The sequence below is a fragment of the Lycorma delicatula genome, chromosome 8 (assembly GCF_047948215.1).
Source record: "Lycorma delicatula isolate Av1 chromosome 8, ASM4794821v1, whole genome shotgun sequence".
NCBI classification, from domain to species: Eukaryota; Metazoa; Arthropoda; class Insecta; order Hemiptera; family Fulgoridae; genus Lycorma; species Lycorma delicatula.
Window position 1 is genome coordinate 70,891,111 of NC_134462.1, and position 12,984 is coordinate 70,904,094.

The window sequence follows — 12,984 nt, forward strand, 5'->3', positions numbered from 1 at the left end:
GGGATCTACAACTTTAGTTCATGAGTTAATTTTTTTTTAAAACACAAATGTTATTCCATTAATGAAATTAAATTTTAATAAACAAGAATGAAGATGAAATTAGAATATCAAAAGGCAGTTTTTAATTTGAGAGTTCTGTTCACTTATTATAGTTGGTGGTCAAGTTGCCTTATTTTTAAGTTTTCTATTTTGGAGTTAAGCTGATGTATCAACAGAAAGGAGTAGATATATTCATTTGTTGTTTTTATTGCCCGTTCCAATCTTTGTTAACGATTTAATAAAAGTATCATAGAAGCAAATAATTAAAGTTGCTTTCTCTGAGAGTAATGTTTGCTGTACATTCATTCACTGTAGCTGACAGAGTGAAGATGTCACTTGGAATAATAAAGGAAATTGAAAATCACTTCATTCTTTACTCCTCTTAGTAACCCTGGTGTAGAATTCTTGTTACTTTTGGGAGTGACATTTTCTTAATATCAAATCACATACTACCACATTGAGTAATGACACCAAATATATGTGTATATGTAGAGCACATTTATAATTTAATTTATTATAAATTGCTTATAAAAGTTAATCTAATAAATAAAAGCCAACATATCAATTACTATTCCAGCTGTTTAAAAAAAAAATGACCATGGCAATATGTGAAAATAAAGAATAATTAGCTAATATTATTTACATTCTGCTGTGAATACTCATTCCCGTACCATCTGATACATTCACATCACCAGTTGACATGAAAATAAATGTTACAGAGTATGACATAAAAGGCTTTAATAACATATTAACAAAAATAAAACAAATATCAGTATTCTTTTTAATAATTATAATTTAAACTTTATAAATGTCAGTGTAACATAATAACACTTATATTTAAAATAAAATTAATAATAATAATTGCAGAAACATATTTACAAAATATATTAATCAACAAAAAATATATATTTATTTTTGTTTATATATATATATTTGTTTGTGTTTTTATAAATAAGAGTACATAAATATATTGTACTTATATAAATAATATATATTATAAATATACTTATTTAAATAACATATATATTGTTAACAAATATTATAATTTTATTTGGCATATAATATTTATAAGTAGGCCTAGCTAGTTAACAATAACAGCTAAAAATAAGCTGGATTTATAGTATATTATATAATATGTTTATTTATTCAATTATATTTTGTATCAATAAAATGATCAATTTGATCAGAAAATTATATAAACTAATTTATTATTAGTTTATAATATATTATATACAAATACATTTACATAAATAAAATTAATAAATAAAATAGTAGTTTTCATCGCTCAAAATTATTTTAACTTTATATAAATTTAATTATCTTAATATATAATTATATTTTTAAATAATGTAATCAATAAATATAATAATTAGTGTTTATAGCGCATAAGAAATTAAAAGCTTTTACCAAAAAATGAAAAGAAATATCTTTTTATGAATAAAATTCTGTCTGTAGCATATTATATTATTCTCAAGACTCCCTTAAGATATACTAATTGTCTGGTAGCTTTTTGAAAGATTAACATGTGAATTCTTGAATAAAAGCTTACGTATAGGCCAGTCAGAAGTTGTGGTTAACGTTTTTTTTTTTTAGACAAAATGATTAAATGAATTCTTTCCCAGGAAAGAAGTACTTGAACATATATTCTGTGAGTGTATGTATATATATATATATTTTTGTCTATAGCCTTCACATTTCTTCTTATACCACTGAAGAAAAGTCTGTGGGAAGCTGAAACTCCGTTACAGAAAGATAGTGCAACAGAACGATCAAATATGTGAGCATTAAAAGATAAGCTACACTTAAAAGAAATAAAATAAAATGGATACTCTAAGTCAAAATTAATTTTTTTTTATAATATATAAAAAAGATTAAAGTAAGCCAGAATTGAAATCATAATTCGTTGAAAAATGTTAGAGGTAAGACATAAGTTGTAGATTGACACTACAGTCGCTAATGAAAAACATTTTGATTATCAGAAAGAATGTCTAGCACCAGTAAGAAAGATAAAGGACACTTTTTTAAGCTTTCTGCCATATCGAAGAATAAGGCTGCTACATCTAACAAATTAATCAGTGTTTCTTTGTCATAATAAATGGCACTCACAAACCATTGTTATATACATCAAACCAAACATAACCTTTAATAAATAAAATTTTGTGAACCAAGTTCAGATTTCTGAGAAAAACAAGGCACCGGAAAATAAAATGGACTTAAGTATTGCAAGATGTAGTAACAAAACTTCTGTAATTCAAAAACGAAAAAAGATGTCTGAACAGTTTCAACTTCATTGAAATTTGGTCATTATCATTGTTCCATATTGGAATACAACATTCCAGAAATGATGTGCAATAACAATTTCAAGATCTTTTTGAGTTTTATATTTGATCTTGGCAATATGTGCAGAAAACATCAGTTTAGAATCAAAAAATACGACTTCAGTATGTAAGTTCTTAATATTATTATAAATTATTAAACCATGTAACAAATGAATCGATGCCATGTGCTTTTTGACCCTAGTTTAAATAAGTGTCTTTTTAATATTAAAAAACCACCATCAGGTATTTGAATTTTATCACAAAGAGAACAACAAATCGTTGTAAAGCTGCTGATTTGTAGTCAAAAATATACAAACGAAAAATATTTATTATATTTGAAATTTTATTTTTTTCATTTTTGGAAAAATGATTTTAATTTTTCAGGTGTGTGTGAAATTTCTTAGTTCCAATTAATTAAAAATACTTTATTGTTACAAAATGTTATTCATAAAATAATGCGGAGTGGTAAGGAAGTGATCCTTTAATTCTAACTTTGGTTCATGGCTAACTGTACATAAAATTTGATGTAGATAGTACTGTAACTATGCTGTTTAGCTGAGCCTATTATCTTTATATATAATTATTAAATTGTTTTTCTGCTATATTTTATTTATTCATTGTAATAATGAAAACCCTTCAAGTGTTTAGAAATAATTCACTTACCCTCAGTAGTCATTGGTTAGACCTACATCAGATTTAATAAAATTACAAAGGACTGTATTGAAAATCTTGTCTCCATTTTTCTTATTTAATTAATTTTTAATACAATAGAAATATTATAATTATTAAATTTGTTTTACTTTTAATATAATTTGAATACACTGTAGGAATGATTAAAATAGAAATACTTTTGAGTTTTGTTAAGATGTTTGCAAAATTTTTAAAAAAGCCTGGAAAAGTCATAATATTTTTATCCTAGCTCTTAAGATTAATTTCTAAAAAAAATCATTTTTTAATATAATATTTTGAAAACTTTAATTTTTACAATTTTTATATCTTAAAAATAGTTGTGTATCTTTTCCTACAGTGATAAAACATACATTGCAGATTCTGCATTGATATTTGTATTTTTTACTTGTCCTTCCCTTTCAAAATAAGTAAATTATAAATTATCTTACTCTTCTTCCTGTACTATTTGAATTGACAGACGATTAGTTGAGCCTATTAATATTTTATGACTGTTTCTTTTTTATTCTTTGCTGCAGGACTTGTTTTACATGATTTGCCTACTGTTGATTTTTACTCCTGAAAATTTAATAATTATTTGATAAGGAATCCTATATATTTACTTTTATGTGTTAATTCTTCTACTATAGTAATTTCTTATGATACTAATGGTTTAGACATGAAAATTATACTACTTCTTTGTTTTTTGAAAGAGGAAAACAAGCAATAAATCTAAGGATTTTTTCTTGTAATATAATTTTCTATTTTAGCTGTATTAATTTTTTTTTTTATTATGCCTGAAACAGTTACTGGTAAAATGAAAAATAAATTCATTTATTTTTTCCATTTATGAATAATGAAATGAATAAGTGTTGATTTTAGTAAACAATACAAAATGATGAATGAGATGATTTGTTTGATAATCCAGAAATTTTCAAGGATAAGGATATCTAATGTACTATACTTCTGTTAGGATCTCAGAGCTGTAATTTTATTGATTATATAGTATTGTTATTAGTATAATTTCTTACATGCTCATACTTTTAACATGCCTAACCTGAAGAAAGATAGATTAAATCTTAAAACGAAGAATATTTTTATAAGCCAGTGAACTAATTTGACTGACAGACAAAAGGATATAAAATGTTCAACAACTTTATCTCTTACTTTTTCTCCAAGTTTTCTATAATTGGTGTACTATTCAGTGATGAAAATAAAATGTAAGCCCTCTCAAAAAGGACCTGATAAGACACTCTATGTTTGTTAAAATTCAGTAATTAATATAACAGTATAAAGACATCTTATTTAAACTATATATTTTTAACTAAGTTGAAGTGTGTCATTAAAATAATATTGCCAACTGTAATTTTCTTTTTTCATCTGGTAAGCAATAAAAAACAATCAATGCAATGATTGCATTGATTGTCAAGAGTGCATTTTCTTAAATTTATTCAATAAAAGAACTGCACTGATATATTTAAAACTGAATAAATGAAATGAGATTTAACATGTTTGTGTGTTTTAACATGTTATTAAGTTGTAATTAAAAATTATACAATTTTAATAAGTAGTTCACTAAAAATATTGAAATAGATTAAAGTCATAAAAAAAGAAACATATTAAATCAAAATACTGCAATCATTTATTATTTACAACAAAAAAAAATTGTTTTTTTTAGTTTTTAATATTTTATAAAGTTATTTATATATATAAGTAGTAACATCATGTATCAGGCTATTTTATTTTACAACCTTAATCGCGTAAAATTTTTATATAATTAACACATAAACATTACACACACACATATATATATATATATATTTATATAAATATTAGGAACATTAAAGATATGGCCTTAATTAATTATTTTATTTTATGTTTATCTTATAAATATAATATACATTGTACATAATATAATGTTAATTCACATAAAAAATATTCCTTTTCTATATTGTATATTTTATTTTTTAAAAAGTGGTTAACTTATCCAGTAATATTTTTCGTTAGGTAATACTGTTAGTTAATTTTTTTTTAAATCGTTAAAATAAATTTATAATTGAATAAATACTGAAATTTTATTAAGAATTGTTTTTTTTTTCTAATGGCTATGGAATGAAATTATATAAATATACATATTTTGACTTACCTTAAATTTGATTAGTTAGCATAATAATTTTTATAATACTAGAATTTATTTAAATAAACTAATTCTACATAATTTGTTTATTAAAATAATTCTTGAGCATCACTTGTACTTTTTTTTATTATACAGTACTTCACTATATACTATTTTTTTTCTCTCTTTAATTTATGTTTACCGTGTTCTTTATAAAATACGCTCTTCAACTAATATAACTTAGTATAGAATATATATCATAGGTAATTGTAGTTCGATATCCATACATGCATTTTTTATAAACATGCGCCAGAATAACTATCCAATGAATAATTTCAACTGCCACTAATTTGTTTTCAGTTTTTATTTATATATTTTTTGTTAGTTTAATGAATTATGTATGTTTAATATCAAGAGCAGAGAAAATATTTCTTGACACGTCAGTTGGAAATTTAATATAAATTCGTACCTACTGTGAATTATTTTTAGTTGAAACTAATTGTAATTAAGATAATGGTTTTTTGTAACAATACTAGAAAAAAATATTTGTAGTATTACAGTCGCATATAAATACATTAGTGTATGTAAAACTTCATTTCAGCTGATTAATAGCAAAATCATTATCTGTCTCAAAGAGTTATTATTTTTAAATTAAACCCTATAATAGAAGATTTTAAGAAATTGGAACACTTTTTTTTTAAGTTTAAATTATTTAATATTGAATGAAGAATATCATTATTTTAAAGTAATATGTGCACAATTGAGAAAATTCATATTGTGTTTTTTTAATTTAATAACATTATGCATTGCAGTGCAATCTCTGTTATTGGTTATTTGTTAAACTGACCTAGCATCATGATGTCGCTTCAGTCCTGCTGTACTGGAACCAAGCATGTAAGATTTTCACATTTATTTTTATTTCTCAGAAAAGATTTCTTCCAAGCATTATTATTAAATAATAAAAATAATTATAGTATGTTGCAAATAGGATGATATAGGCATAGATTTCACTGAGGATAATTATCTTCAAGACATCTGAAATTTATCTTCTTAATTATATCAGAATTTTCATAAAATCAATAAGACCTATATATGTTCATTATAGAAATTGTATTTTCTCATGATGAGATCATCAGTGATTATTTTAGGAAAAATCCAGACTTATGAAGAAACTAATGTGGGTGGGATCTTTCACCACAGTAATATAGTATTGCAATTTAATGTCTACAATACACCAGACAATAAACTGTATTGTGTATTGTCATGAATCTTTGTCAGCCTTCAATAAACAAATACTTTAAATGTGCTAGATAACAAATTGTAATATAATTCATTGTAAAAATAAAAGTGTAGAATGTTTTTAAAATTAGCTTTAGATTTCTTAAACAATTTTATAGAGGAAAATTTAATGTATTTTTGAATAATATGTTCTTAATAAAATCTCAATTTTTAACATTATTAGTAGGCCTACATTTTTTCCTGAATTTTTCATTTATTTTCAAAATACAAACAATAGTCATGTCTTTTTGGTACTCTGGTGTTCCTGCAGTCCCAAAATAATGAGATTGTTCTGTTAATATTAAATGAAAGAATTTTTTTTAGTTACCTGATATTCGTTGTTACAAAACATAAAACAATTTGTTTCAACTGCTTAAATTTCTGCTCTTAACAAAAAATTCACACACTATGTGAATGTTTAGAATAGTATGTAAAAAAGAAAAAAATAATCGATGAATTACTGTTAAATATAAAATAATACGTATAATATAATGTTATTCAATTATTGCCATAGTGGGTCAGTAAATAGAATTAGGCTAAGCTATAACTGTGTCACGATCATAAAATTAAATTATCATTCAATTGTGCTGTAATCATTTATAAAAATATATATATTTAATATAATAATAATAATAATAAAAACCTGATGGAACTTTAAACCTACTTTAGTTTAAAAAGAAAATATATATACTAAATTAATCTAAATTATGGGATTTTATAAAAAGTACATTATCTACAAAAAATTAGCTGCAAAAAATAAATTTGCATTCTTTTCTAAAAACAAAAAAACACTTAAGCTTATAGTACATTACAAACAGGCAAGCATTTAACTAATAAATAACTAATCTTCTACTCAGTATTTTAAATAAAATATAAAATTAAAAATACTATAAATTAATATATATCACTTGTTTTGTTATAACAAGTGACATGAATTATTATATTGAACTAATTTATTTAACAACTAGTACAACAGATAATATTATCACAAAGTATAATAATAACAATTAATATTAGTATTCTCATAAAATTCCTTCTCATCCTCAATAGCAATATAACAATAAAAAGTTATAAATTGTTGTTTTCTAGTAATTATTGAATAACAACAAATAAATTTTGTATTGTTTATAATCCTGTTGCATAATAGAATATAAAAATGTAGGTAGAATAAAAGAATTTTGTTAAAAATATTATTTATTTAGAATTACAATATATTTTACAAAAAAATATAGTGATTTTAAAGATAGAAACATTTTATTATTGTAATTTTCAGTCTTTGTTTCATTAACTTAAAAATGTATCCGTACTGATATTGCACAGCATAGATGTTCATTTGTTGTTAATTGACTTGTTTTTTTGTTGTGGATTTTTTAATTAAACCTAGTCTAATAATTAAATTATGTACATAATGAAAATTCATATATCAGGTAAAGAGAAAGTTTTTTTTTTATAAGTTACTATAATCACATATAAGAATCTTTAGAAATACTTTTAAAATTACAATAATTTTTATTATAAATAAATTTTATAATGGATGTCAGGATGTCATTGTGATTTGTGGACATATGTGGATGTAGACAATGATATATCATGTAGCAGGTTTCATTTTCTCTCCTGTGGTTACGGTGAACAAATACATAAGCTGGTACAATACTGAGCTGCTAACAGTCTCCACATGAATATAAATTTTTATTTAGTAAATGAATGTTTATTTAATTTCAATTATAATTTTATTTATTTACATTAATATATCAATAGTTATTATATGTAATATTTTGATTACTATAATATATATATATATATATGTAAATAAATATATAATTAAAATAAAATAAATGTTCACTTACCTTGTAAACTTCATTGTGAAAGTTGTTATCAAAACCAAAAACTTCAAATAACGATTGAAGTGCCACAGTAATAGCTGCTAAAAGCATCCTAAAATACTAGCTTATAGATCATAATAAACCATCAAAGAAGCATTATTTATACTTAAATATGTCACATCCTGTCTGTATGATATATTGTCACATCCGTACACCTAACAATTAGGATTAAATCAGTTTTGAATATTTAGTTCACTATTAAACCCAAATAAACATTATTTTCCTAACTAAAGTTGTATAAATAAATAAAATATGATAATTTCATTGGTAAGTTCTATACTTTAAAATGGCACTTTAGGAAATTTAAAAATACTTATGTAGCAAAGAATACTGTCTGTAGGAACAAAATCAGAAGAAATATGAATAGTTTTATTTCAGTATATTTTATATTTAAAACTAAAACTGGTCTATTTAAATTTTAACTATATTTTGACTTAGGTAAAGCAAATTTAAATGAAAATAGAATTATTTTTTAATACAGTATGCGTACAATATCATAGCAATTGTTGTATTGAATTGAGGATTATAGAAAGATACACTTATATACAGATTAGTTGTAAAAATACTAATTTTCTGCTAATCATGGCATAAATTCTTCCCCGAATTTTATTATACTCAGTGATGATGTTCTGGATTGTTAAATGTTTCAATAATATCTTTAATACTGCAGTAACTACCAGTTGTAAATCCAAGAATACCAAAACCAATCATCAACAGATTTTTCCAAAGTCTCCAATAAAACCTTCCAAGACCTGGTCTTTCCCAATATGTAACCAATTCAATAAATGATGGAAACATCATACCAAGAAAAGATAAACAGACAGCTCCAACAAGAGAAATAAATGGCCCCAAATTTGGTATCGCAACTGCAATCGCCACTAAAACAAAATACAAATATTTCAGCATTATTATATTATAAAAGTTAAAAATAATTTACATATGTGAGGTGTGGTGAAAAGTTCCAAGACTAGGCCTATAAAAAGATACGTGACTTAAATTCGTCTATTAACCCCCTTTCAAAGGAGAAGCACTAACAGCGACGGTACACTATTATCAGTGCATCTTCCATTATTGGAATGCTCTGAAAAAGTCCTTTTCTTTATGTCAACCAGCTCCTGGCAATGCACATTCTTCTGATGATGTCAAAACAGTTCCCGTTTATCAGAGTTTCATGTTAGAAAAATGGAAAACCACTTAGGAGACCAAATTCATCAGATACAAATGTAAGGGGCAACAGTCATGTTGCAACTGCAAAATACTTACTTTTTTTAAGTTGTTTTGTCAGGAGTATTTTAATGGTGTACCCAGTTCCATTCACACTTATGCGCAAAAATGCACGCAACTTGAAGTACACTAAATGGGGCACTCAGCCTGCTGACTCACAAAGGTCGCTGCTGCTTCAGCATGTCATGCTATGGTGTATGTATTTTTTATAAGCCTAGTTTAAGAATGCTTTCGTAACACCTTGTGCAGAATTTCCTTTGATGTAATTTCTAATATATTGTACTTTTTTCGGTATATTTTTTTAAGGTAGTCTTTGTCAAACTTAATTGAATTAATGATGATGATTAAAGTAAATCTACAAAAATAAATTATAAAATTGGACGTGATTGTAAATCAGATTTTCCTTTGTCCATGAGTAATAAACTAAAATGATTCACTCCTTTTTTTTTTTATATGTTTTATACCCTTGATTGTGAATATTGTTAACTAGATTAAATTTTAATTTATATTAACTTACATTAAAATAGTTAAATAAATAAGAAAAAATAAATATTGTGTAGCAAATATATGAAATTTATTTTATGGATATTACACTAGTACTGCTCATATAGTAGGTTGTAGTTGCAGACAAGGCATGAATTCTACTCATAATAGATTTATTAAATTTAAAAGCGTTCTATGGGTTTTACATGAAATTAGTTCATAATCACAGTGTAACTGATTGATAGATACAAATCTGGAAGCATATTTTTTATTACTTATACTGAGTTTTGTAATGTATTAATTTCAGTGATCAAAGCGAACTGTAGCTTAGACCATTAGCATTTACTATTCAAATACTTAACATCTGTTTATTTTAAAAATGTTATTCCTTAATACAACTGTCAGGTTGAATTTACTTCCATCATAATTGTTATAAACATACATTAGTTTTAATTCAGGTAACATTTTTTGAAATTTTTCTAATGTTCTTGTAACATTTAAATTGTTTATTAGTAATAAAATAGCTTTAATAATAGTATTATACCCATAGGTATAATACTTTCTTACATATTAACATGTATGCAGACTCTCCAATAAGAGATGATTAAATCATGTAATTTTTTATGACTTTGGACATGGTTTAATGATGAAGATGAATTGGTGGTTGATAAAACTGGTGAAAAAATTCCAGCCCTTGCCAGGATTTGAAACTAAGATTAAGCTGACTAAAAAAAAAAAAAAAAAACAGTGTGCTAACTACTATAGCAACAGACCGGTCAATATAATATTATTTAGATACAGTGCAGTACATTTAAATAAAATACTAGCATAACATAAGAAAAAATTATTTATTAAAATATTTTTGAAGTTAAATTTATATAATTATTAACCAGACTGCCTAATATCAGACAACGATGAATTATCTACCATAAAATTATCTTCACAGTTAAGTAACTTAAAAGCATGAAAATATTATATTAAAAAAAAGATATCCTTTTAATATTTTCTTGCTTTTCACTAAGTAATTCTATTTTATTCTAACCTGATTTTGATTGATAATTATGACTTTATTTTAAACAAAAAGAACTACAGGCCATGGTTAGTGTTGTCAATACTTTTCAGTAAATTATTCTGTTTTAAGTCACTTATTATGGCAATATCTGTCAAGATTTTTATAAAATAAATAAAAGGATAAACAGATTAATTGTACAAGATCCTATCTTGTCACTGATTACTATTTCAGGACTATTCCATAGTATTTTATTAATGAATTAAAAAAAAACAAACTATCAAGCATTGATTAAAAATAAGTTTTATAAATTTCTTACCTGTTAAAATAACAAGTCCTACTCTGATGCAGTATTCACCGATTAATGGATGCGAAGTAAATCTGTGTTTGATGTTTTTCCAAATAATTTCCATTGGAACGTAAAACTGTAAAGCGTATGTAAAGAATATGGCAACTGCTATCATAAACTTTACAGATTGTGCCAGTCTGAAATTAAAAATATATATGTAACCAAACAGTATAAAATATAACTGAGTATTATTCATGTAAATAAATACTTGTAATTATATTTATTTTTTATTTTTGTTCATCCAGACTAAGAATCATGTTTTCGTAATAGTTTGGAACTTCATTTGTTTTCAAAATATTCTTTCAGTCTGTTGTTGATTTTCTTCCTTAGTCCACTTTTTTCCTATACTCCTCTTATCCTTCTTCTCTCAAATTCTTTGATTAATTTTCAAAATTGGTGTCTACTTAAACTGATTTCATTGGATCTTTTTTTACTTCTTTAAACCAGCTATTTTTAATAGTTATATTGTTATAAAAGTTAAATATTTGTTTTGTCAATTTGTTTTCACTCATTCTGTATAAATGCCCATAAGATTGCAATTTTCTTCTCTGGATGGTGTCTTTTATTTTCTCTGTATTTTTATAAATTTCTTAGTTTATAAATTCTGTCCGAGTAATTGGGTTCATTATGTTTCTTAAAATAGTTTTTTTCATTTTAAAAAGGTCTTTATTTGAAAAATTTTGCAAACACTCAGCGCCATATAATGCCTCCAGAAGAATAACTGTTTTGTGATATCGGAGTTTAGCAGTATGCGAATACAATTTTTTATTACATAAATTTCATATTAAGTTGGATGCTAATACCATTTTCTGCGTTTGCTCTTTTAGCGCTTCCTTTCCTAGAGCGTTTGGTGTTATTACTTCTCCCAGATACTTAAATTCTGATACTCCTTTACTTCCTGCTTTTTGAAAATTTTTATTGTTTGTAATTATTTATTTTTATTGTTGGAGAATCATTTTGTTTTTTCGAAAGAAATTTGTAAGCCTATTTTATTAGCATGTTCCCTTAATAAAGTTGTGTTATGAATTTATTTTTATATCCCATTTTAATATTTTCTGCAATATTTAGTTTTACAAGTTCTTTCTTTCATTCTCTAATTAGTTTTTCTAGACTGCAGTTAAAGAGAATTGGAGAAAATTTATCTCCTTGTCTGACGCTTGTTTTTATTTCAAATGGTTCAGAAAGATCTTCAAGAAATTTAACTTTGGATTTTGTATTTGTTAGTGTTTCTTTAATAATGTTAATTGCTTTGTGTATATTTTAAATTACTATAATATTTTAAATAAAGATTCCTAATGTGTGGAATCATAGGCCTTTTGAAAATCTATAAATATTGTAATTAATTTTGGGTTTCTAATTTTCTGGTTCCGTAAAATTTGTTTTATTTGTTCCACACAACCTTTTCCATGTCTAAATCTTCCTTGGTATTCGCCTATCTCTTTTTCTATTATCGGCCGTACTCTGTTTAGCAAGGCTGTGGATAGAGGAACTGGTAGAAGTGAGATCCATCTGTAATTATTAATATTTGCTTTATTTCTTTTTCTATGGAGTGAATGTATTAACTCAGTTTTCCATTCTTTCAAGATTTTCTCTCTTTCCCTGATTTCTTTTAGAATTGT

At 24.6% G+C, this 12,984-nt stretch overlaps 1 protein-coding gene across 2 annotated transcripts in view; it reads right to left on the minus strand.

The window, feature by feature from the left end:
• Window positions 1-797: 797 nt before the first annotated feature.
• LOC142328617 (proton-coupled amino acid transporter-like protein pathetic) overlaps window positions 798-12,984 on the minus strand; it is a 242,538-nt gene continuing 230,351 nt past the window's right edge. For both annotated transcript variants that reach the window (XM_075372440.1, XM_075372441.1), the window contains exons 9-10: window positions 11,336-11,502; window positions 798-9,178 (exon numbers count right to left, since the gene is read on the minus strand). In XM_075372440.1, the coding sequence (XP_075228555.1) occupies window positions 8,916-9,178; window positions 11,336-11,502 (430 nt within the window). In that variant the 3' untranslated portion in view covers window positions 798-8,915. The remainder of the gene's footprint in view (window positions 9,179-11,335; window positions 11,503-12,984) is intronic.